Here is a 27306-nt window from a genome sequence, read left to right on the forward strand (position 1 = left end):
TCTTACCCGCAGTCCACCCCAAGGTATGCTATGGGTAGAGGGGTAACAAAATCCTTTCTTCTTTTGCATGAGGAATTGACCTTGAGTTACTACATAATTAAAACTATTGTAGTTCTGGGGAAAAAGGGGATAACAATGGCAGGAAGAGTATGTCACCCCTGGGGCTGACATAGTCCGTTAAGCATCTGCCTTAGGCTCAGGTCATGATCTCGGGGTTCTGGTCCCACATTGGGCTCCCTGCTCAGTGGGGAGTCTGCTTCTCCCTCTCCTGTACGTGCTCTCTCTTTCCTGCTGTCTCTCAAATAAATGAAATCTTAAAAAAGGGGGGGGGTATGTTACCCCTTGTCCTAAGAATTAGGACTCCACTGAGATGCCTGGCTGGCTCAGTCAGTATAGTGTGCAACTTTTGATCTCAGGGGTTGTGAGTTTGAGCCCCATGTTGGGTGTAGAGACTACTTAAAAATAAATCCTAAAAAAAAAAAAAGAATTAGGACTCCAACAAACTTGGTTTGAGGTTCCTCCATCTCTCCCCTTTAGAGGGTGTGGCATTCAAGGCACAGAAGAGCCAGCCCCTGTAGGAGAATCAATGTTGGCCAAGATTATGAGGTCCCTGTGCTAAAAGGCCCCTGTAGTAGGTCAGATCACATCCTCCATGGGTTCTACAAGTCACTTAATGAAGAAAGTATATTCTCAGTAAATATGGCAACAGATTTAGTTAGCTAATTGGATTTTCCTCTGGATAAATCATTTTAATTCAAAAACCAATTGTCCTTGGGGTCTCTCCTTCGTTTTTGGTGTATATCCTTTGTCTTCATGCCAATTCAGATTCTTCCTTTTTCTCAAACTTTTTTCCAACTTTGTTTCTAGAAATATTCTGATCTTAAAACCTGTCTTGTGGCTCTGCACTCCCAAATGATGTAATGAGTCAAGTCATCATACTTGCTGGTACTCATGTATGTTGTCATTTTACTTTTAACCAGATCCTAAGCTATTGGTAGGCAAGGATCCCCCACCACCACATACACATACAGAGCACACAAAGGAATCCCTCCCCAGAGGAGATGGTTGGGCTACAGAAGACTCTGGTACTTACCTAGTGATACCAGAATCCAACCTCATTATTCTTGCTTCTCAACCCTGCTTGAGGACAGTCTTCATTCTCATTAAGAACATCATTATCAGGATGCCTGTGTGGCTCAGCAGTTGAGCGTCTGCCTTTGGCCCAGGGTGTGATCCTGGAGTCCCGGGATTGAGAGCCACATTGGACTCCCTACGTGGAGCCTGCTTCTCCCTCTGCCTGTCTCTCATGAATAAATAAAAATAAAACAAAATCTGAAAAAAAAAAAAAAAGGCAAAAACCCACCATTGTCAATGCCCCTAAAAATCAGAAACCCCTCCCAGCTGATGAGGACAACTCCTATTTCTGTGGTAGACTCTAGTGACACTGCCTATAAGATTTGTAAAAGCAAATGATGCCCGTGAATCCCAAGGAGGGAATGAACACCTTTCCTCTTCTTGGTGTTCTTAGCCAATATACCCAGTAATGTATCTCTTACATGTTCCTTTTGAAGACAATAGCCAACTTTGGTTTTCCTGCCACAATCTTTTTTTTTTTTTTTTAAGATTTTATTTATTTGAGAAAGAGAGAGAACACAAGTGGGGGCGGGGGGGGGAGTAGAGGAAGAGGGAAAGGCAGATTCCCCACTGAACAGGGAGCTTGAGCAGGGCTTAATCCCAGGACCCTGAGACCAGCACCTGATCTGAAGGCAGATGCTTAACTGACTCAGCCACCCAGGTGCCCTGCCACCATCTTATTTCTGATCAATAATTCCCAATATTTTATGTGCTATTCAGTGTTTAGAAACAAAAGGTTTTGGAGAGTTTTAGGCAAGTGACAGGGCTATCAATAAAACAAGTGTTGCTTTTTTTCACTGATGTGACCTACATAATTTGTTTTTGTTGCTTTTTTAAGTAAGCTCTACACCCAACATGGGGCTTGAACTCACAATCCCATCAAGGGTTGCATGCTCTACAGCCAGACGTTGTTGAAGATATTTTTGTGATTTTTTTTTAAACTACCCCCCCCGCCCCGCTTTTTGTATATGTAATGATGAAACACACTCTGATGGTTGAACAAGGAAGTAGAAAGAAAGACCTTACTTTCTGAGTGGAGGATCTCCTCCTTTGTGGAAAAGTAGATCAAGACTGTTATCAAAAGTTGGTCTGTGTTATTGCACCTGACTTTAGGATCCAAAAAGAACTTTTTTTTGCCACGTTGTGCCTTTCCTTCTGGAATTGTAAGTTGAGAACACAATGCGAGTACCTGTTTACACTGTGATGTGGATACTGTTACAGAGAACACACCAGAGCCTTTCTCCCTGTTAAGCAAATCATGCTCCTGTGAATGTATGTGGAGAAACCCCTGTAGTTTTACCTGCTGATGCTGTCTTGTTGGAGAATAAGTTTTGCATTTTTTTCCTCCCCCACCAAAAATAAGGGGGTTGCATGCTCTATTAACTGAGCCAGCCAGGTACCCACATCATAACTTTGAAAGATAATCCTCCAGTACATAAGATATCTGCATTGTACAGCATACATGTAAATTCTTGTTTTGACAGCTTCAGCATCAATTTTAGATGTTTTCCAGAAAAAAATGGTTTCAGAAACTAAGTATTAAGAATAGTTGTTTCGAGACTTGCAATTTACCGCCTTCCAGTATGAGCGAATAACAGAAACAATGCATTTGCGTTTACTGGTTCCTGATAACAGTTCAAGAGTTCTCACAGTTACACATTATAATACTTCCATGTAAGAAAATTAGCACAGCTGGATTCATGCGGTCTTTATTAATTTGACAAATACAAGAAAATCTGCAATCATCTATCAAAATTATATCTTACCAAGAATTTGAAAGGTATTTAAAAAAGATGGATTCACAGTCTGTCTGAATCATGTACAAAGCAGTGTCTGTAGAAGCAAAAGCCAGACGACGGACATGTAAATTATCCCACTGAAACCTCTAGCCAGTACCTCCAATCACACCATAAATAGACAATCCTGTGCTCACTACTCTCTACAGTTGATTTTGAAGCTGTCCTTTTAGAATTATTTTCAAAGGAAAACTGCCTCCTGGGAAGGCTTTCCTGCTACACACCCTGGGCTGAAGTGCCAACACCACGTTCCGGGACCCAGAGTGGACCCAGCTACTTCCTCAGGGCAATGTTGCAGCTGTCCAAGACCCCGGAAAACAGAGAAATGGTTCATTTCAGCACTCTCCTGATTTTTAATATGTGCATCTGAGGTTTTTCCTACCAGAGAGGACTATTCATAGGATGCCATCCGGAGGATTTGGGAGATGTGATGAAGCCTTGTTAGGAACACTCTGCTCAGCCATTGCACCGAGGGCCATGAAGAGCTGAAACCATGGTTTTTAATCTCCTGTTTGGGAGATTTAGAGAAGAAGATCACAAGGATCACTTCTGGGCTCAAACTCATGATTATCATGTTGTTTCATCCCAAGGGCAAGACCAAATGTCCAGTTTTCAAGTACCCCCATCCCCACCCTGATCAGAGTCAGCTTTGTGGATACCCCAGAGGTGAGGTTCTAGAACAGCAGGTCAGATTGTTACAGACTATCCAAAAGCACAGAGAGAAAAAGTACTTTACAGAAAGGAGTGGTTTCCGGAAGAATCAAGTCACCTTTATGACATCAAAGGGTAACCATGAAAAGGGGTTACTGACAAGTACCTGATATTTTAGAGAAGTTAAAGATGCATCTATCAGTAAACAGGAAACTATAGCTGCATTCTGAGTATATGCCTTACTCCTCTTTGCATCTTTAGACTCCAGCACCATGCCAGGAACACGGAAGACACTGAATAAATCTTTTCATAGTGGTTTCTGAGCTCTTTTTCTTCCAGGGCTAGATCATGAATGGGTGAATATGCAAGGCCAGGCCCTGAGGTTCAGGACTAGAGACTTCCTTGAGATGCTGACCCTGGGAGATCTTATGTGGGAGTTTTTGTCCCATATTCTACAAATTATGATCAAGACTACTTATATAAAGTTTTTTGAGGCCAAGAAAGGGGGAAGCAACTAAATTTATGGTATCAACATCGGTTAGGCAAGGAGAGTTTTTAAAAATCAAGAGACTTTAAAAACTGGGGATCCAGGACTTTAAAAGTGAAGACTCTCTCTCTAGTTGCTTCTGTAGTAAAATCAATAAATCATTCATTTATGATTGTTTTCTTCCAAGTTGCTTAGAAAGCTTTTTTCGCAAGAAATTTAATCATTTACAGTGAGATCTGTGATCCTAGGACCACACACTAACCTAAGTGAGAATCAAAAACAGGAAAAGCAAGCTCTTCCTCTTTGGAAAAAAGGTCCACAGATCTTCCAAATATGGTTGGTATGCCCACAAGCTGGTTTGTAGCAGCCTTCTGTATATAAACACTCTGTATTCTGGAAGCCAGTCAGACCCAAACATTAGTGGCCACTTTCTTCATCCTCTTCATTAAACAGGTTGCCTGGGCTCAGCCTGCTTTGTTTGGCCTGGCCCCATAGCCACCCCTGCTGTGTGTGAGGGCACATCCTCAGGGGACTTGCTATGGTTTTTCCTGATGACTATTTTTCATGGTGGAAGACTAGCATTATTGGTATTTCAGAAAAACTGTTTTATTGAACCTAAGAAGAAAGTTCCAAGGCAAAGTTCTGCATCTGAGGTTGGTGACTTCAAGAAGTAGGAAGAGTTCTCTCTATGCTGAGATGTGGTTGCATCTTGTAGAAAGTGAGTTTTATTGCAGTCTTTCTAGGTGGACAGTGATACAAAGGATGGACATAGTCACACTCAACACCATAGATCCTCTTCCGGGATGAACCTTTTGTGAAAGATATGGTACTTTGGGGACTTTGCACAAATAAACTACTATAGATCAGGACTCCCTCAAAACTGCCTCATATCGGGATCCCTGGGTGGCGCAGCGGTTTGGCGCCTGCTTTTGGCCCAGGGCGCGATCCTGGAGACCCAGGATCGAATCCCACATCAGGCTCCCGGTGCATGGAGCCTGCTTCTCCCTCTGCCTGTGTCTCTGCCTCTCTCTCTCTGTGTGTGTGTGTGACTATCATAAATAAATAAAAAAAAAATTAAAAAAAAAACTGCCTCATATCACAAACATGTACAGATGGCTTTGTTGTAGTTGCTGATTCATGTGTCTTTCTAGAAGATAATACCCATATTGTTACATATCTGAGGAAAAAGACTCTTGGAAAGGGGCTGAACAAAGAGATGAGAGAACCTATTGTTTTATGCACCATTCTTTCTGTGCATAGCACTTGTTTTTTTTTTTCCTGCAGTTCTCAACTGCCTAATATGAGCCAGTTTTGCTTATGCTCTGGTTATTAACAGCACACTGCTGCTCAAGTTAGTTTAAGAAATATTCTGTGACAGAAAACAGATATTCTACACTCCAAGGAGAAGTGCAAACCAGATCACACGACAGGTTGGAGAGAAAGCAGGAACAAAAAGAAAAGTTGGCCTTTCTTCAGCCACAAAGGAAGACTAAGTTTCTCACAAATGCTTACAGTCTGATCACCACGGCTAAGGTGTAGTGGTAGGAGTATCAGTGGCAGAAGCTGTCAGTGGTAGAAGGGTTATGCCCAGCAAAGCTTTGCTTAGAGGAGTCATGTGCCCATGGGCTAATGGCTCTGTTTATGCCCTTAGTTGAGCTGTGCTTGGCCTCAACCCAACTGCCGGTTCAAAGGTCTACAGAAATGAAACGTAAGGCAGAAGAGAAAGCACAGAACACCCACTGTGAGGTTCCTGAGGAATAAACTGTCCCTCCTCCTTAACATCTGCCCACGGGACATGAGCTCATATTGTCCTACTGGCTGTTAGAGGCCCCTTCTTTCTCTTCTTGGTAGCTGGCTCTCCTCCTGACCCTAGGTCCTCCCATGCAAGGCTCACCGAGTAAAATCATGGCTTTCTCTAAACTCCAACTTTGTACTGATACAACTGACTTTATAAACCACCAGCATTTTGGCTATTGGTTCAAATTCTGACCCATGGTGAGAGACAATGGGTTGTAGAAAAAAAAAAAAAAAAGAAAAAAGAAAAACCAGGACAGAAAGTGCTTCACCAGCCATTTTACTCTTCTTTAATTCCACTGTCTTTGGGCACACATTGTATTTGCTACTGAAGAAATTATGACAGCGAGGCTGACAGCACTGATTTATAACACGTTCTTTGCACCACACAAAGAGTAAAATCCTAGAATAACTGTATCATCTGCTACCACAACAGAGCTGTCTCATTTACTGTGTAAGAGAATGCTTATGGGGGAGTCAGGGAGAGATGGGAACGATGGAAGCATCCAGGGGCAAGTGACCCTACAAGTATGTGTAAAAATAAAGAATTTGGTGGAAAATCCAGAATGCACCTAAGGCTGATAGGAAACCGTTTGGGTATCATTCCACTCTTTCCAGAAATTACTGAATTTAGAACCTGAGGCTAAGACTTTTAGGATAAAGCAAGCCTCAAGATCAGTTCATACTGGCCGTGGGAAAACATGGCAACCGTTGATAGTACTGAATTTCAGTTCTTGAAAATGAAACTTTTCAAAATCAACCTACACATCTGACTTGACTCAAAGTGGAAAAAAAAAGTCTTATTTAAAAATGGTAAGTCTGCAGCAAAAAAGATCTGAAAGTGAAAGTTGGAGCCCCTTTTCAAAAACCTTTTCATTTTGCCGCTGGTGCCCGCTTTCCTTACAGTACCTCCTGAAAAATTTCAGAATTCAATACATGTTAATTAGGTTGATCTTCAACATGTAGTTTAAGATGAGGAGTCTTGTTTGGTTTAAACCACGCCATTTAATTTCTTGGTAATGGTAGTCCTGAGAGTCTGCAATGTTGGTAAAATCCACCTGTGACCAAGGGTTACACGGCTGGCGGGAGCACAGCAACTTCGTGGTCCGTCCCTCTTCCTTAGCCTTGTCCCTCAAATCTGGTAGTTTTTGCACCGAGGGACTCAGTCCATCACAATGGCGTATGTTCAAACCAGTTTCTGTAGATACCTCCCTTCTAGTGCCCAATGGTACAGGTGGTCAGGAAGACTTGGAAGGAAGCTGCAAAAAGTCCAGCTGGGAATCTTGCCTTTGTTAGATGTGGACACAGGAAAATCATCTTTGTCCTCCCCAGATTTTATTATAGTCAAAGGAGAAAAATCCATGGGATTCTAATTGCAAATATGCTAAATATAAAATTGATGGAATGCTAATTGGTCCATAAAGGGCTGTACAAGATAATCTGTGGCAAAGTAGAAAACAAGCCCAAAAGTGATGGAGATCGGAAGAGCTGGCAATGCTTTCTTGAAAATGGCAAGGAGTAATAATGTAAGGCACAAACCCTGTGGAGTAGAGGGGAAAAGACATAAACTCAGACAAAATTATGGAAGTATTTCATGCAAAAACAACCCAATCACAAGTCCTGGTCTTAATTTAGTTCACTGAATACTATCCTTTAAGGTTAAATTTTGGGACTTTTTTTTTTTTTTAATTTGGAAACATTTCTTTTCCTTTGCAGCATTAGAGTTCATTATTTACAAGTTGTTGATACTTCACCCCCTAATTCTAGATAAGAAATATAATCCAAAAATAAGTAAAACTATTTTAACTTAAATAATACTGAAATTTCTATCTATCTAAAATATTGATTGGCTACTGTGAGTTTAGTTTGGCTGGCTAAAATCCCAGAGGTGAAGAGCAACTTCTATGTTATATGGGGGCAAAGAGATGCTCACTGAATAAACCAGTATAAGTTTATGAAGTATATACAGGTTTCTCTATCTGAAAGTAGAGCATTCCTACAAAGCCTTTTGTAAGCCAAAATGACATAAAGTGAAGCATATCCCCATTTTCTCAAAGTTTGAATTACGCCACTTCACTTTTACGGAAGACCTTCATTAGTATGGGAATGCTTTTTCTGTAAAAGTAAAAATCCTCCTTGGGACGATTTAGTGGTTAAGCTTAGTGGTTAAGCATCTGCCTTTGACTCGGCCTGATCCCGGGGTTGGGGATCAAGTCCCACATCAGGCTCCTGCAGAGAGCCTGCTTCTTCCTCTGCCTGTGTCTCTGCTTCTCTCTCTGTCTCTCATGAATAAATAAATAAAATCTTAAAAAAAAAAATCCTCCTTGGATTTCTTTTGGTTAGTAAAAAAAAAAAACAAAACAAAAACAAAAACAAAAAAACAGTTAAGTGGTATAATATGAACTTTCAGAAAGTAGAGGAATACCTGTAAACCCAGCAGTCATATAATATAGTCCATTTTTTTAACCCTAGCTACTGAGACAAGGTCTGAAAACTGAGCATCAGTTCAGGTTTATCCAGAATAAGTTATTTTCTTCTTGAAAGATACAACACATCCAGACAACTAACCTCAAAAGAAAGATAAATTACATGAAATTTCTAGACGGTTTTATTATCATGATAAACCACAGATGTCATCATAAATGTTTAAGTAAAGGCTCTCATCTAATTTCACTCACATACACCTTTAGCAAAAATACCAATAAGAAATATCTCCTACTTATCGTTTTGAAAGCTTCAGGGTTTATGCTGTGACACTAAAGCAAGATCTACATGGCATCATGCATTGTGTTAGCTTTTCTTGCCTCATACCTGCTGCCCAACAAGCACTGTTTGCTGCAGGTTGTGGCATTAAAGGAAAAATAACCATGAGACTTACGGACTACGTAAGGATCCAAGTACCCCTTGAAGACTGATAACACAGCCTATTTCCTACATAGCTATACTGCTAGGCTTGAAACAGCAGTTCCTAACCTGAGATGCCTATCAGAACTTTCCAGGGAACTTTAAAAACAACAAGAACACAAAATTAAAACTGTATATATCTCAGGGCAGGGGCCCCTGGCTGGCTCTGTCCGAGGAGCATGCAACTCTTCATCTCAGGGTTGTGAGTTCAAGCCCCACAATGTGTATAGAGATTTCTTAAATAAATCAAACTTAAAAAAAAAAATCTCAGGACAGGGATGCATAGTTCTTAAAGCCCCCAGGTGATTTTGATTTTAATGGGGGGGGCCAGGTGGTGACCTATTCAAGTAAGGTTCAATTATTATTAATTATTTTTAAAGTTCTCCAGGTGACTGGCACACTCAGCCCAGCTGGGGTTAAAATGGACCACCTTCAAGGAGCAGCATAATCAGAGTTCTGAGATGAGGAGTCCTGACATGTTTTTATTAGTGTATACTTACAATTAATATGGCTACAAAACAGGCTATGGTTGTGTTCCAGTCTCCACTGGCTGTTGCAGAAGCTTTACCAACCAGAACACTGTAGAAAATGAAATCTCCTAATCCAAGTTTTACTCCCCCTAAAAAAGAATAATTATGAAATTTGTCACTCTTTCCGATCAATTTAAAAACGTCACTGCTGCAAATAAAAAAAAAAAAAAGAAAAAAGCCACTGCTGTATTGCATCCTAATACTGAACGAGAAAGCAGTAAATGACATATAAAATTCACTTCAGCTAAGTTTTCTTTTTTGGTTCCCTCCAACATGAGTTTCAGATTCTACATGGCTAACTCTGGGGTCTTTGATAGTAGATGCTGTTGTTATATACAAAAAGAATAATAAATAACAACGGTCCTCTACTGACCACCTCCTTTACACATGGCACTTGCTCTCATAAATCCTCACAAGAACCTCTATGAGATAGGTGTAATTTACTTCATAAAATTCACCCACTGTACAGTTGAATTATTGTAAAAAATTTATAGAGTTGTCCAACCATCACCACAATCCACCACTACTTTCATCACCCTAGGGCTTACACAGCCACTGATTTGTTTTCTAGCTCTATATGACTTTTCTAGACATTTCACAGAAATGGACTTATATAGTATGTAGTCTCTGTGACTCACTTCTTTCATGTAACATATTTTTGAGGTTTATCCATGATATTACATGTATCTATACTGTTTCTTTTTACTGATGAAATAGTTTTCCATTGTATGGATATACTATATTTTATCAGTTGATGGACATGTGGCTTGTTTTCATTTTGGGGCTATGAACATCATGCTGAGACCAAGGGTACACATCTTTGTGTGTTTTCATTTCTATTGGGTAGATTCCTACCCAATTCCAAATGGAATTGCTGCATTATGTGATAAGCTTACCTTTAGTTTTTAAGAAACTGCCAAATTGTTTTCCATACTGGCTCTACCAGTCTACATGTATTGCTGGTGGCTCATGAGCATTCTGGTTTCTTCACACCCCTCACCAACACCTGGTACTGCTACAGTTTTTTTGATTATAGACATTCTAATGAATGATGTTGAATAGCTCTTCACACGCTTATTAGCTCTTATATTTCTCCTGTGGTTTCCCTATTTTTTATTTGGGTTATCTTTTTTTTTTTAATTTTATTTAAATGTGAACCAGAAATGCTTATTACAGAAATTTGGTCAAAGTTCCCATCGAATGGCCCCTGCTGAAGTAGGACTGGGGCCCTCTCTCCAAGGCTGGGCATATTTGAATTATCTTCTATTACTGAGTTGTGAGCATTCTTTACATATCCTCAACACAAGTTCTTCAACAGGACTTGAAATATGACTTGTAAGTATTGTCTCAGTCTGTGTCTTCTCTTCCTTAAAAGAATCTTTTCTAAAAAAAATTTTAGGGCAGCCTGGGTGGCTCAGCGGTTTAGCACCATCTTCAGCCCAGGGTGTGATCCTGGAGACGCAGGATCGAGTCCCACATTGGGCTCCCGGCATGGAGCCTGCTTCTCCCTCTGCCTGTGTCTCTGCCTCTCTCTCTCTGTTTCTCATTAACAAATAAAATCTTTAAAAAAAAGTTTTTTAAATTGTGGTAAAATACATTTTTTTTTAGAGGCACACTACAATAGTTAATTTTATTTGTTCAAGGCTCATATTGCAAGCATTGAACCAAGCATGGGCTTTGATTCTGTGAGCCCAGATTCACATATTTAGGAAGATAAAAGCAAACTGTGATCCATGTATATGGATGAAAAACTAAAGGCTCACAGTTAATCACAACATGGTTTTAAATTTCTACAGCCTAGAAGCCAGAAGTCACAGATCTTTTAGGTCTTTCTGGATGTCCCACAAGGTATCTGCACTTTTCTTGAGCTGGGCAACCTCATCATCCTTCAGCTTCTGATTGATCACACTGGTTAAGCCCCGAGCATTCAGGATACACGGAAGACTCAGGAAGACTTCGTTCTCAATACCATACATGCCCTTCACCATTGTTGACACTGGATGAATCCTGGAGAGATTTTTCAACATGGATTCAATAAGATCAACCACACTTAATCCAATAGCCCAGTTGGTATATCCTTTTAGCTTGACTCGTAAGCACTTTCAACCACCATTTTATGCACTTCCTTCCAATTTTCACTGTCGTTGTCTGTTCCCATTTCTGGATTCAGTTCCTGAAGGGAAACACCTGCCACATTCACTCCACTCTACACAGCCACACTTGAGTCGCCATGTTCTCCCAAAATCCATCCATGGCAGCTGCTGGGATGAATGCCAAGTTTTTCAGCCATAAGACAGTGAAATCTAGCAGAATCCAGATTACACCCACTTCCAATCACACGGTGCTTAGGTAGTCCACTTAGTTTCCAGGTGACATATGTAAGAATATCCACTGGGTTGGAAACCACAATTATGATACAATCAGGACTGTACTTGACTATCTGAGGAATAATGAAGACATTAACATTCCTTTGCACCAGATTGAGGCAGCTCTCTCCCTCCTGCTGGTGGACTCCTGCAGTCACCACCACAATCTTAGAATTGCCAGTCACAGAGTAATCTTTATCTGCCACAATTTTAGGTGTCTGTTGAAATAAGCTCCCATGCTGTAGATCCATCATTTCCCCTTTGAGTTTATCTTCTAAAACATCCATAAGGGCAAGTTCATCAGCCAGAGACGTTCTCAGAATGCTGATGGCACATGCCATACCAACTTGTCCAACACCCACTACAGTGATCTTATTGTTTGGGATCGCAGCCTCTTCTTCTGCAACTGGTGCAGTTTTTCCTTAAGAGTTGCCATTGTGCCCCGAGACCAGCGGCTGTAAGGGTCACACGAAGGAGACCAAAATACACAATTCAATGGCATTGAGTAAACTCACATTATTGTGCTACCATCATCATCCTCCATTCACAGAACTCTTTACATCTTGTAAAACTTGCAAAAGCTCTGTACCCATTAAACACAAACTCCTCCTTTTCTCCCTCTAGTCTCTGGCAACCATCATTCTATTTTCTGTCTCTGAATTTGACTACTCTAAGTACCTCACATAAGTGGAATCATACAGTATTTGTTTTTTTGTTTTTTGTGACTGGCTTATTTCACTTAACAGAATGTCTTCAAGTTCATCCATGTTATAGCATCTGTTACAATTTCTTTCCTTGGGGCACCCAGATGTCTCAGGTGGTTAAGCATCTGCCTTTGACTCATGGTTCCTGGGATCAAGTCCAAAGGTGAGCTCCCTGCTCAGCGGGGAATCTGCTTCTCCCTCTTTCTCTATCCCTCCCCACTGCTCTCTCAAAAAAAAAAAAAAAAAAAAAGAAAAGAAAAGAAAAACTTAAAAAGCTTTCTTCCTTCCTTTTTAAGGCTGAATAATATTCCATTGCATGTATACACGTTTTATTTATATGCTCATTCATCAGTGGACACTTCGGTTGCTTCCACCTCATGGCAACTGTGGATAATGCTATGGAACTGGGTGTACAAATATATCTTCTCTTAATGGTATCTTTTGAAGTGCAAAAGTTTTTAATTTTGGTGAAGTCCAATCTATCAGTTTTTTCTTCTCTGCATCAGTGTTCTATTGAAGAACTCTGCCCAATGCAAGGTCATAAAGTTTCTCTTATGTTTTCTTCTAGAAGTTTTAGTTTTATAATCTACATTTCAGTTTATATTCATTTTGAGTTCATTTTTTTGTTGTATTTTTTTTTATTTTATGCTTCTTAAAAAAAATTATTTATTCATTCATGAGAGACAGAGAGAGAGGCAGAGACATAGGCAGAGGGAGAAGCAGGCTCCACACAGGGAGTCCAATGTGGGACTCGATCCTAGGTCTCCAGGATCAGGCCCTGGGCTGAAGAAGGCGCTAAACCGCTGAGTCACCCGGGCTGCCCCTTGAGTTCATTTTTGATTGTGTGTGTGATGGATGGGTAGGGTGAGGCAGGGGTTTCCATTCATTCTTTTGCATCTGGATATCTAATTGTCCCAGCATCAATTGTTGAAAAGATTATATCCTTTTCCTGTTGAATGACTTTAGCACCTTTGTAAAAAATACTATAAATGTAAAGGTTTACTTTTAGATTCACAATTCTGTTTCATTGATTATTATTTTTTTAAAAGATTTTATTTATTTATTCATGAGAGCCAGAGAGAGAGAGAGAGAGAGAGAGAGAGAGAGAGAGAGAGGCAGAAACACAGGCAGGAGGAGAAGCAGGCTCCATGCAGGGAGCCTGATGTGGGACTCGATCCCAGGTCTCCAGGATCAGGCTCTGGGCTGAAGGTGGCGCTAAACCCCTGAGCAACCCAAGCTGCCCTGTTTCATTGATTTATATGCCTGTCCTTGTGCCTGAATTGATTACTATGCCTTTACAGTAAGTTTTGATGTCAAATAGTGTAAGTCCACCAACTTTTTCTTCTTTCAAAATTGTTTTGGATGTTGAAAATTCTTTACATTTCCATCAGCTTGTAGACATTGACAAGCTGATTCTAAAACTTGCAAGAAAGGCAAATGCCCTAGGTTTTCTGTTATCAAACATTTTTCCCTTTAAATTTTTTTCAAAACAATATATAATTAAGTAAAGGCTAAACAATGGATTCAGAAGATATGCCTTAAACTTTGGAGTCCATTACTAATCCATAAAACTTTACAACTGGCTTTTACCTTTCTGTTAAGTAACTATTTCCAATTGAAGTTTGATCCTGGTCTCAAAGTTTTGTTGTCTGGGTTAGAGAAACTACTTCCAGGAGACAGAGGTGGAGGACCCTGAGATGTTTGGTCTATTTCACACGTGGGTGAGAAAGAAGCAAAGTTCTGATTAATATATTACTGAGAAACCAGTGTTGTTCTTGAGTTGTGGGAGTCAAGTGAAGTCTTCCTTAGTGGAAAAGATAAACATATGACCCCTGAAGTCTAAAGCTATGAATTACAGGGTCAGCCACCCTTTAACTTGCTAACATTCCCAGACTGATAAATACACTCACCAGTTTTATGTGTACAGAATAGGCCAGTTCTACTATTTAAGTACTTGTGTGATCCAGAGCAAGTTGATTAATTTCTTTAATCCTCAAATCCTCCAGCTCTAAGATGGGGATTACAAGCCATTTCAAGAGTTGTTATCAAGAGTTTAAAAACAACACACAGGGATCCCTGGGTGGCGCAGCAGTTTGGCGCCTGCCTTTGGCCCAGGGAGCGATCCTGGAGACCCGGGATTGAATCCCACGTCGGGCTCCCGGTGCATGGAGCCTGCTTCTCCCTCTGCCTATGTCTCTGCCTCTCTCTCTCTCTCTCTCTCTCTCTGTGTGACTATCATAAATAAATAAAAATTTAAAACACACACACACACACAAATTTTGGCATGTATAAAGGCTAAACAAACAACCTTAGAAAGACTGATCTCAAATGTTAAGTACTATAAGAAACTAAAACTAAATTCTTCAGAAAAAAAATGTTATAGAAACGAAAATTTTAAGATAATGCAAGAGAAAAAATTTGCCTTTATCTGGCAAAGTAAAAACTAAGCTTGTATCTAGAATATATAAAAAACTATTTCAATTCAATAATAAAGAGACAAATTAAAAATGTTCAAAGGATCTCAATAAAGTTCTCCAAAGAAAATATAAAGATGGCCAATAAACACACACAAAAAATACACATCATCATCAACCTTTAGGGAAATGCAAATGAAAACCATAATAAGATACTACTTTCTACCCACTAGAATGATTATAATAAAAAAGACAGACAATAAGCATTGCTGAGGATGTGGAAAAATGGAAGAATTCACACACTGATGGCAGGAATGTAAAACAGTACTGCTGCTTTGGAAAACAGTCTGGCAGTACTTCAAAAGTTAAACAGAGTAATCATATGATCTAGCAATTCCATTCCTGGGTATACACCAAAGAGAAATAGAAACATGTCCACGCAAAAACTTGTACATGAATACTGAGAGCAACATTATGCATAACAGCCCAAAATGGAAACAACCTAGATGTCTGTTAACTGATGAATGGATAATAAATGTGGTATATACATGAAATATAATACTATTTGGCTATAAAAAATGGAAATAACATATATTACAACATAGATGAACTTTGAAAACATTACCCTAACTGAAAGAAATCCGTACAAAGGACCATATATTGTAGGATTCCATTTATATGAAATGTCCAGGATAGGCAATAATATAATTGTTTAAAAAAAAAAAAAGTCTAATTGTTGAATTTGGGGGCTAATGAGTTCGGGGTTTCTTTCTGAGGTGATGAAAATGTTCTAAAACTCATTGTGGTTGCACAGCTCTGTGAATATAATAAAAATCACTACATTATGTACTTTAAATGGGGGGATGGGAGAGATTGAAGAACTGGACAACTAAGGAATGTGGGCTTTTCGAGGGGTAATTAGACTATTCTAAAATAAACTGTGGTGATAATTGAACAGTTCTGTTAATATAACGCTACCAAAAAATAAAAATCAAGCTTAAAATTATGGCCTGACTTTTTTTTTTTTTTTTTCATTCAAAGGCTTATGTTAAGGGGGATGCCTGGCTGGCTCAGTAGGAAGAGTGCACAACTCTTGATCTTGGGGTCATGAGTTCAAGACCCACACTGGGTATAGAGATGACTTAAATACATAAATGTTTAAAATGGTTATGTTTAATAGCAATGTTATGGCAAATGCTATAGTTCTACTTCACAGAATTCATTTTAATGGAGAAAAAAGAGTAGGTATATTTTATTAGCAAAATTAGAGCAAGGAGACAAGTAACCATCAAAAAATTTTTTTTTTTGCATTTACTGAAGTCTCAAGCTTTATTCACCTATAATCAGAAGAACCTGAATCATAATAAAGACCTAAGAAATAATCACATTGCTCAGGAATTTTCCTTTAAATAGCTCCTTTTGATTTATTCAATCAAAATGTGCCATAACCAAATAACTAAAACAACAGCAATGGAAATTGCTTAAGTTACTCAAAATGAATGAACAGTATTCTACCTACTGGAAAGTGCTAACACTAAGATTGCCTGCTAGTACTTTACTGCTATTTGCTAATGATAGTCTAGGCCTTCTATCGTGTTGTGTTGTTTTTATTAACTCTGAAAAATAATTTCAAGTAACATGGTGTTCCTTTAATATTGTAAGGAGCATCTGCTGGTCTACCAAACATAAGACGTAGTACAGACAATAAATGATAGTGAATATTTACTTTAATTGTAAGAGTTCTCTAGCAACCTCTAGCAGTGTAATATATGCCTAGCTTAAACATAACATAAAAATATTTCCTATTATCTTTGTAATAAATATAAAGCTATTAAAACCTGTCTGAGGGGTACCTGGCTCAGTTGGTGGAGCATGGGACTTTTGGTCTTGGGACTATGATTTTGAGCCCCACGTTGGGTGGAGATAAAATCTTTTTGTTGTTGTTGTTGTTGTTTTTGGAGATAAAATCTTGTAAAAAAAAAAAAAAAAGAGAGAGAGAAAAGAAAAAGAGGGGAGTGGGCTTCTGGGTGGCTTTTAAGTATCTGACTTTTGGTTTTGGCTCAGGTCATGACTTCAGGGTCATGAGATCAAGCCCCACCATCAGGCTCTGCACTCAGTGAGGCGTCTGCTTGAGATTCTGTTTCTCCCTTTCCCTCCACCCTGCCCTTCCTCTCACAAGCTCTCTCTCAAATAAATCCTATTAAAAAACAAAAAATAAAAAACAAAAAAACACTGCTGAGGGGGTGCCCAAGTGGCTCAGTCAGTTAAGCATCCAACTCTTGGTTTTGGCTCAGGTCATGAACTCAGGGTCCTGGGATCCAGCCCCATATCTGCTCCAGTCAACAGGGAGTTTGCTTGAAGATTCTCTCTCTTTCCCTCTGTCCCTCCGCTGCTCATGTTCTCTCAGTCTCACTCACTCACTCAATCAAATAAAATCTTTAAAAAACTGCCTGAAATGTATCATCTTATCTCCTTGCTACTAAAATCTTACATTTGAAGATAATAGTAAAATTTATCTTTCATTTCTCTTGAGGTTACAGAAAAGAATCCCTAGGAGTCAAACTTCTCCCGAAAACAACAGGCTAATTTCATTATGTTGATAAATTTTAAGTCTACTGATTGCTAGTACACTTAGGATTTGACTGCTACAAGCATGATATTTGAGGGAAGTATATATTGAAAGTCACTAAAAGGAAGACCAACTGCCTTCATAGTGAATATTTTACATTTCTAATTTAAAATCCTTCAGTTTTCTGATTAGATGCTGATTTTTAAAAGGCTACTTTGGAAGATAATATGTGTCTTTTACAAATCAAATTCTAGTGTAAACTAAGACTTGTTTATAAGTAACCATAAGTCTGGTTTAAAACACTAATGTAATCAGGGGTGCCTGGCTTGCTCAGTTGGTAGAACATGGGACCCCTAATCTCAGAGTCCTACGTTACTAGAGCCCCACATTGGGTGTAGAGCTTACTTAAAAAAAAATAATAATGCAATCAAAGATGGTTATGTTCCTGGATGCTGAGATGATGAAAGTATGTCAATTATTAGTTTATATTGGTCCCAGAAAAAAAAAATCATTCTGAGGTTAGGAGGGACAATATCTGAGTTTTCCTTTAAAATAAAAGGTGTGTGTGCATGTAAGAGATGAAGAGCACACGAAGCAATGATCAGGAGAGAGCACTCAAGTCACAAGGGCCGTCATGAAAGAGTCATATTGCTATGCTCAACAGCTACTTCTTTCTTTCTTTCCTTCTCTCCTCCCTATGCTCAACAGCTATATTCATTCTGTTTCCTTTCCTTTCCTTTCCTTTCCTTTCCTTTCCCTCCCTCCCTCCCTCCCTCCCTCCCTCCCTCCCTCCCTCCCTCCCTCCCTCCCTTCCTTCCTTCCTTCCTTCCTTCCTTCCAAGATTCAATTTATTTGAGAGAGAAAGCAAGAGAGAGAACATGAGGGGGGGTGGAGGGGCAGAGAGAGAGGAAGGAGCAGACTTCCTGCTGAGTAGGGAGTCTGACGTGGGGCTTGATCCCAGGACTCTGGGATCATGACCTAAGCCGAAGGCAGATGTTTAACTGACTGAGTCACCCAGGTGCCCCTATATTACTTCTTTCTTTTGGCTATAAGCACCTTTGAGAAAAGAGAGGAACAGAAGAGGCAACCTAATTACAGTGGTAACTTTGCAGGCAGAGAATATACCAGCAAAGACAAGCTCAAGCCTGGCTGTGAGATGAGGTAACTATATCTAGTTTCCCTGGAGTGTGAAAGTCGCAGATTGTAGCTGGCTCTAATATCTGGAAAACTCAGCCAAGCACTAAAGTCAAGGATATGCCCACGTTCTGAACCAGTTAAAAGAGTAAGGCTGAGCTATAAGAAATGTTCCGCTGAAGCTGAAGGATAGTGTCAAGATCATAATAATTAGTGATCAGTAAATATAAAGAAGCTAAGAAATTTAGATGTTTCTTTAAAACTACTCAATTATTTTCACTATAATTTTTTTTTAAGATTTTATTTATTTATTCATGAGAGACACAGAGAGGCAGAGACACAGGCAGAGGGAGAAGCAGGCTCCATGCAGGAAGCCTGATGTGGGACTCAATCTCATGCCCTGAGCCACAGGCAGACAGTCAACCGCTGAGCCACCCAGACGCCCCTCACTATGTTTTAAACCAGAGCTTCACTTTTGTGAGGAGGAAAAAAAAATAATTTAGTTGGAAAATGTGTTAATCTCTTAATAAATCACATCTTTAAGACTAACTGAAGAAATGACTAAGCCCTAACCAAGGGGCTCTACTGGCTGATAATGCTCCCAAGAAGCTCTAAGTGCTAACCTAAATCTAAGTGCCAACATGTCTTAGACACTGAAAAATGCTTGCACTTCTCCCCATAACCTAAATCTCTTTTTCTTTAAAATTCATAAAATGCAGTGCTTTCCAGCAAAGAAAATAATGATGTACAAGGCTGAAACATTCAAATCCACAGGTCTCTCTGCACAGCAGAGAGGAAATTGCAGTCATGAAGTCTTACTGCAATAATAATTTCAAAAAAATATTTTACCTTATAAAACAAATGCCAAAGTTCAGGCTATGAAGGGCTATTTCCCAAAATCTGAGGGGCATAATTTGGCTCACTTATAAAATGAACTATGAGAAAAGCAACAACTCTTAGTATTTCCCACTAAAAGCTACACTCTTATTCAAAATTAGACCATAACACTCTCCATTTTATTTTTGAAGAGTTTGGTAATGCAGTACCTAAAGGAACCCATGACTTTTCAACACAGAGAAATGCACATACTTTCTTCTGGGTCCTCACTGGCAAGGATGTTGCTGGAAAGCTCCTGCACAGCAGCTCGCGTCTCAGTTGTAGAATGATGAGGCCCGAGGCGACTGTCCCTCTGGGCTTCCCACTCTTCACTGAAGCCACCATCATCACTCTCTGTCACAGGGTCTTGGGTCTCACTTTCGGTGCCTTCAAGAGAAAGTGAAAATTACAGCTCTGTAACATTTAGAAAAATTTCTTAATACCTTTAAGAAAACTACATGGAAGTGGTAACTACCCAACTGTCACATAACTAGGTTAGTTCGCTCTCAAATCACAGATCATAAGCTATTAAAGTAGCCTTAAAGTTACTTGTCCAATAAACATTTCCCTCCTTGTTTCCTGAGGGCAGAGACCTGATTTGAATAGTTTCCACCTCTCATGCACATGACTCTGGAGGTTCATTATGGTCAATCCAAGCCAAGCGTGGTAATCTCATTCCTCTTCCTAACGAAAGCTCTAAGGCTGAGGCTGGTACTAGCCAATGTGTGGTGAGGTAAAGTCTGCTCTGAATCTGGGGTAAATTTTTCTCACCCTTTGACAGAGACTCAAGGAAGAAATAAATAGCCCCTTTTTAACTCTGGATGGTGTCTTATCTGGATATGATGCCTGAAACTACAGTTGTCATCTTTTGACATTGGAAGCAGCAGGCTGAAGACCAAGCCTATATTTAAGGATGGTAGAGCAGAAAGATGGAAAGAACCTGGGCCCCTGATGACATCACAGGATCATAAAACTGACCAACTCTACAAATGCCTATACATCAGGACTTCTGGTCACATGAGAGAACATAATTCTTCTTTGTTTAAAGCAACTAAGTTGGATTTTCTGATGTTGGCAGCTCAAAGCCTAACTGATGGCACCTGTGTTTTTAGTGACTAAGATAAAAAAAGAGACCATTATTGGAAGGTGAGGTAAAAAAAGGAGAAGGAGGTGAATTTTTTTACGGCCTAGTCATTTTCTTATGACTATCAATCAGACTGAAAATTGTGAGTATGAGAGTCCCGAGAAACTTCCACACATCAAAGATAATTAAAATACAAAAGTAAAGTTGATAAATTTTTTTCTCCTTCATTATTACATTTAATAAAAGTAAAATATGTTCACAGAAATGGATTTACCATGCAAAGTAAAGCTTGCACACTTCAGGCCTCTCACTTACATGGAGTTTTTCAGGGAGGCCACAGCAATTCTGTATTTGTAATTTGTATTCTTTTCCTTAACCAAGTCCTCTACAAATCCTGAATCTTCCATGGTTTGGAGTTTACAAAAATCACGTAAGCATAAGATTTATAAATAAAAACAGCGGTCCCTACTCTGTCCCAACCCTTGTCGCTCCTACTTGTGAATCTTTCAGCCACCCCATTTGGAGCCCTGTGTCTTTCTGTTCCAATCTGACTTCTAGCTCTTCCAACACAGTGGTTTTCAGATATTGGGTAGCACCTCCCTTCTGAGGGGTATTTGGAAATATCTAGGATGGAGGGCTTTCTGACTACTGCAACACCTTGAAGCCACTATTAGCATTTAATGAGGGGCTAGAAATGCTAAATATCCTGCAATGAGGGGAAGCTCCACACAATGAAGTACATACAGCCCACCCAAATACCACAGCACTCCCACTGACGAACTTTGAAGTTTACCCAGATCCTTCAAACTTCAAGGCCCTTCCCTGTTGTTTCCTCTTCTGGAAAGTTTTTCTACTCATCAACTTGTCATCACCTATTATCATTTCCTCAGGGAAGCCTTCCTGACCTTCCAGAGTAAATGAAATTCCTCTACTATCAACTTTCACAGCAACCATACTTGTCCTTTGGAGTGCTTCTCTCAACTGTATGAATTATTTGTGGAATTAATGTTGAACATTTGTGTTTGTCCAAACAGGTTATCAGCTCCAAAGGGATAGGATATTCTGTTCAGTGCTGCATTCCCAGTGCCTCGTAAAATACCGGGCACACAGGTGCTCAATCAGTATTTGTCAAAAGAATAAAACCTTTTTCTCTCATACATATATATTCACAGGCAACTCAATCTTTTGTCTTTAACTTATTATTATTATTTTTTTTTTTTTGTCTTTAACTTAACACAGGTTACCACAATAGCCAGACTGGTAGCAAGTGCTTCTAATATATTTTTCTTTCTTCTCCACCAGGTCTCCTACTGGTCCCTTGCTCCTTTCAGAACTCCCAGTTGAAAGTGTCCTCTTTGCTGTTAATGCAAATTCTAAGTCAGTGGATTCTGTGGCTCTTTAAACTTTCCTTTTCTCAGCAGATGGTAACCCAACTAAGGCCCTTTTTCCTTCTCTTGTCAATCTTTGTTCCACCTGTTTCTCAGCTTCCTCATAAGGTTAGCTCTTTGTTTTTTTTTTTTTTTTAAAGTTTTTTTCTTGACTACTTTTAGTGTGCCATTATTCCAATTCTTTCTAACACTCCTAACTTATATCCACCTTAATGTCTTCTGTGTATCCACAAGGGCCTTTCGATCTCTCCGCCTAGATCATTAGTTTTATCCTCCCCTCCAGAAAGTCATGTGCACCTGGAATATTTTGTCTTCTTGGGACAAACATGATCACATCTCAAGTAAAATTATATTTAAGTTACTCTGGCCACATCAGACAAAAAAAGCTCTCATTTTTATACATCTCAAGAGCAAGGCTAGCTTTTCTTTTTTAAATTATAGCCTCAACTTGAACCTTCCCATACTGATATTAATGGTATTTTAAGGCAGAAATTCTTTACGTAGGGTCCCTTGGCTGAATGGTTGGGTTTAGAGCACCGGAACTCCTTAAATATTTATCTGTATTTAGTGGGTATTACCACAGCTTTCAGGAGATTCTCAAGAGTCCATGACCAAAGACAGAGGTTAAAACATCATTGCTTCATAGCCGTTAGCCAATATAACAGGACAATGACCCGGAAAAACCAGGAAATTACCAAATGAAAGACACCTACTTTGTGCATTATAATTGGAGTTTTTGGATACCTTCCTTTGGGCTTCTGGATCTCCTTCTGCCATATTCACCAACCACACCATTGTTGCTGTTGAAAAAGACAAGTCTAGTTAAGAACTTGAAACACAGAAAGGACATGAATAGAAAACAGGCCATTATCTTTCTACAAAAATCAGCAATCTTCTTAATATTGCCTTAAGAATTCTTAACAAGGGCATCTGGGTGGCTCAGTTGGTTAAGCATCTGCCTTTGGCTCAGGTCATGATTCCAAGGTCTGGATTGAGCCCACATGGGGCTCCCTGCTCAGTGGGGAGCCTGTTTCTCCCTTTTCCCCTGTTCTCCCCCACTGCTTGTGCTCTCACTCTCTAATAAATAAATATTCTTTAAAAAAAAAGGTCCTTAACAATCAGAAGTAAATGCATATTATTTTATGTTTTTAAAAGATTTTATTTATTTATTCATGAGAGACACAGAGAGAGAGAGCGAGGCAGAGACACAGGCAGAGGGAGAAGCAGGCTCCATGCAGAAGCCCGATGTGGGACTCGATCCCGGGACTCCAGGATCACACCCTGGACCGAAGGCAGGTGCTAAACCGCTGAGCCACCCAGGGATCCCCAGAAGTAAATGCCTATTAAATAATACAAAAGGTTTCCTTTGATTTTGGCAGATTAAAGTAAAAATTCTGAAACCGAGTATTTACTCTAGCTGTCAAACTACAGCTGCTGCTGTAAAATTATATGAATTTCATCATTTCCAGTGCCTGAAAAGTAACCAGAGGGAAAACTGTTCAGGCCAACAAGACCCTACTGAAAAAACAGCTGGACTACTTGAATGATATTCTAAAATAATGTGAAATCATTGATGAAAATTACTTATTGACTAAGAGAACAAACCAGGACTCAAAAAAGCATCACATGATCATTATGATTCTTTTTTTTTCTTTTTTAAAAAGATATTATTTATTTATTCATGAGAGAGAGAGAGAGCCAGAGACATAGAGGGAGAAGCAGGCTCCACGAAGGAAGCCTGATGTGGGACTCTATCTTGAGAGCCCAGGATCACACTGAGCCGAAGGCAGGCCTAAACTACTGAGCCACCCAGGCGTCCTGATCATTATGATTCTAAGGATGCTTGACCTCTGGGATTTTCAGTAATGCTAAACTATGCGATATACAGGGAATAAAAAAAGCTTAAAAGCAATAAACATAAAAGGGATAGTCAATTAGCCTATTCTATGTCCCTTCCACATTAAGTACAAATATATCTATATAGATGTAAGTATATAACACATGCAACTCTCACATTTTAGTTAAAGGATAACATGAATATATTAAAATGGTGCTTCTCATATATAATAGGTGGAATGAAAAATGGGATAGCCCCTATTGAAGGGGAATTTAGTAACATCTAACAAAACTACATGTGTCATTACTCAGCCATAAACAAAGAATGAAATCAGGGCTCCTGGGTAGCTCAGTTGGTTGGGCATCTGACTCTTGATTTCAGCTCAGGTCATGATCTCAGGGTCATGGGATCAAACCACACATTGGGCTCTGTACTCAGTGTGCTGTCTACTTGTCGTCTCCCCCACTCTCCCCACAGCTAGCTCATTCTATCTCTAAGTAAAATCTTAAAAAAAAAAAAAGACTGAAATCTTGCCGTTTGCAACATGGATGGACCTAGATGTTTATGTTATTATGCTAAAACAAATGAATAAACAAAACAAATGAAGAGAAGCAAATTCATAAAGAGAATGGGTAGTTGCCAGAGGGGAGGGGAGATGATGGGCAAAATAGATGGAGGGGATTAAGAGCTACAAACTTCCAGTTACAAAATAAGTAAGTCACCATGAGTGTAAAGTACAACATAGGGAATATAGTCAATAATATTATAATAACTTCAGAAGGTGACAGGTGGTAACTATGCTTACTATGGTGCACATTTCATAATGTATTTAAACGTCAAATCACTATGTTGTACATCTGAAAATACTGTAAGACTGTATGTGAACTATACTTCAATTAAAAAAAAAAAACCTATGCATTAACCCTTTGACTCAAGAATACCATTTTTTGGGAAATTATTCCAAAATTACACCAAGGATAATATAAAAATACATACAAACATGTGCATATAGGGTTTCAGCAGGAACCAAGTGCTAGCAAAAACCTGAGTCTAATCTATGGTCACAATAAACAATTTTAAACAAGATACTTGGCATCTATGTATTTTTGGCTTGTTTTCACTGATTTTATAATTATACCCATGTTTCTGAATACTCATACTTCTTGAGTAACTTATAAAAGAAACATGCAACTGAAAAGACTGAAAATTCTACAACAGCCACATTTACTCAATCACCATGGCTTCATAATTTTGAGGTTAAACAAGTTTCACTATAGGATAACCCAACTAACTGATCAAAGTCAACATAATCCAGGCAAGTGATACACTGTTAAAATTCAAACCTGAAGAAGAAAAACAAGGGCAACTGCCATGTGAAAGGCTTATAGATTTCTGTAGATCTGATAGCAATGAAGGTAGCAAGTACTTCTTTGATTTCCTTTATGCAAGTATGGAAAAAGAGAGCTACAAATTCTTTTGTTTCAATACTTAATACTAGCATGGAAATTAGGTTTCAGCAAACTTTTTCTGTAAAGAGGCAAATAATAAACGTTTTGGGACTGTGGGTCACATCTGGCCTGTCACATACTCTTCTTTGTGCTAAAATGGTAGAAACCACTCTTGGCTAACAGGCTGTAGGCCAGATTTGGCTACAGGCAGTAATTTGCTAACCACTCATAAATTACCAGTAATCGAATATAGACCTGTTGGATATTACTAAAATAGTACCTAAAAGCCCACTTCTCAATCTTTTAAGTCAACAAACATCTTAGATCAATAGAAAAATATGCAATTTAAAAAATTAACATAATCTAAACTCCCCAAACTGATATTAAATCAAAGAAAAGCTATAGGGGCACCTGAGTGGCTCAGTCAGTTGAATGTCCGACTCTTGATTTCAGCTCAGGTTCTGATCTCTGGGTCATGACCTCAAACTCTACATCAGACTCTGAGCTGGGTGTGGAGCCTGCTTAAGATTCTCCCTTTGCCCTTTCCCCAGGCCCCCCACCCCCCCCACCCCCTACCCCATGCATGAACTCCCTTTAAAAAGAATATATATATGTAGGGCAGCCCTGGTGGCACAGCGGTTTGGCGCCGCCTGCAGCCTGGGGTGTGATCCTGGAGACCCAGGATCGAGTCCCACATGGGGCTCTGTGCGTGGAGCCTGCTTCTCCCTCTGTCTGTGTCTCTGCCCCTTTCTGTGTCTATGAATAAAAAAATAAAATCTTTAAAAAAAATAAAAAAATAAAAAGTATATATGTAAAGTATACATATATAAAGTGCATGTGTATGCATATATATACTATATATATGTATAATATATATATATTCTTTCTCTCTCTCTCTCTCTCTATATATATATATATATATGTATATATAACTTTATAGAAAATAGACTACCTCAAGGAATTGTTAGCCTCAATTTTTGATAAGCTACCTGAATTTTTTTTTAATTTTTTATTTATTTATTTATTTATGATAGTCATACAGAGAGAGAGAGAGAGGCAGAGACATAGGCAGAGGGAGAAGCAGGCTCCATGCACCGGGAGCCTGACGTGGGATTCGATCCCGGGTCTCCAGGATCGCGCTCTGGGCCAAAGGCAGGCGCCAAACTGCTGCGCCACCCAGAGATCCCAGCTACCTGAATTTTTGGTAGACCTCCTCTATTAGTGACTATCAGGGGAGAATGATTTGAGTTCAAAATCTAGGTGTACATTTTCTCAGCGAACGATGGAAATAGAAAACAAAAATGCATACATTTCCTGAGGAAAAGTATGACCCTTTTGCAAACCAAATATCCTTAACTGGGGAAGAGCATACAAATGCAAAAAAGGATTGCATTTTTAAAGACCAAATAGTCAATATTTAAAACTTTCCATATTTGTGTTTATTTCTGCATCAGGAAAAAAGTACTGATTAATAATACTGCTCCTTTCTTACATTCTGCTTAAAAAAAAAAAAAAGCCCTCTCAAACTCAGTGATTTATGAAATCCTCACTACAGATTTAGTATTTCATGAGAACAGATACTTTCTGGAACTTGTCTTATCTACACAAGACGTAAAGGTTTATGCTTTTATTTTCCCATAAATGTTGAATTATTGCTAAAATACCTCAGAATATCAAATATTATGCAGACTTGAGTTTTAAAATAGATATATGAATATTTTTAAACAACAGAATAAATGCTTATTTACAATATAAAATCAATATACATGTTTAATGTGGCAGACGGAAAAACTATTCCTAATTTTTCAGCCCTCCTGTACCCACATGCCTGCCATGGTGTCACTGTGAATGGAATGCAGTCTTCCTTCTCTTGGGGGGGGGGGAGGGGGGAGGGCCTCAGCTATGTGGTTTGCTTCAACCAATGGCAAGTGGCAGAGGTGACAGCATGCTAATATCAGGCCTAGGCCTTAAAAGGTCATGCTGCCACTGTCTTGCTCCTCTACCCAATAAAAACATGTTTTCAGCTAGCCCACTAGTGGAAGAATGGAATACATGCAACAGAGCTACCACAGCCAAGTCAGAGCAGCTAAGTCAAATGACCTGCAGACATGGGGGGGTGGGAGGGAGAATGATAAATGATTATTATTTTTAAGGCAGAGTTTTTTGTTTTTGTTTTTTTAAGATTTTATT

General features: G+C 39.2%; 1 protein-coding gene and 1 pseudogene across 3 annotated transcripts in view; both read right to left on the reverse strand.

The window, feature by feature from the left end:
- Positions 1-6125: 6125 nt before the first annotated feature.
- Positions 6126-27306, reverse strand: part of PSEN1 (presenilin 1) — a 74678-nt gene continuing 53497 nt past the window's right edge. For all 3 annotated transcript variants that reach the window (XM_055303937.1, XM_055303935.1, XM_055303936.1), the window contains exons 9-12: positions 22545-22631; positions 19573-19746; positions 9267-9385; positions 6126-7402 (exon numbers count right to left, since the gene is read on the reverse strand). In XM_055303937.1, coding sequence (XP_055159912.1) covers positions 7247-7402; positions 9267-9385; positions 19573-19746; positions 22545-22631 — 536 coding nt within the window. In that variant the 3' untranslated portion in view covers positions 6126-7246. The remainder of the gene's footprint in view (positions 7403-9266; positions 9386-19572; positions 19747-22544; positions 22632-27306) is intronic.
- Positions 10816-12317, reverse strand: LOC129496032 (L-lactate dehydrogenase B chain-like; annotated as a pseudogene).

Source organism: Nyctereutes procyonoides, unplaced genomic scaffold (assembly GCF_905146905.1).
Source record: "Nyctereutes procyonoides isolate TBG_1078 unplaced genomic scaffold, NYPRO_anot_genome, whole genome shotgun sequence".
NCBI lineage: Eukaryota > Metazoa > Chordata > Mammalia > Carnivora > Canidae > Nyctereutes > Nyctereutes procyonoides.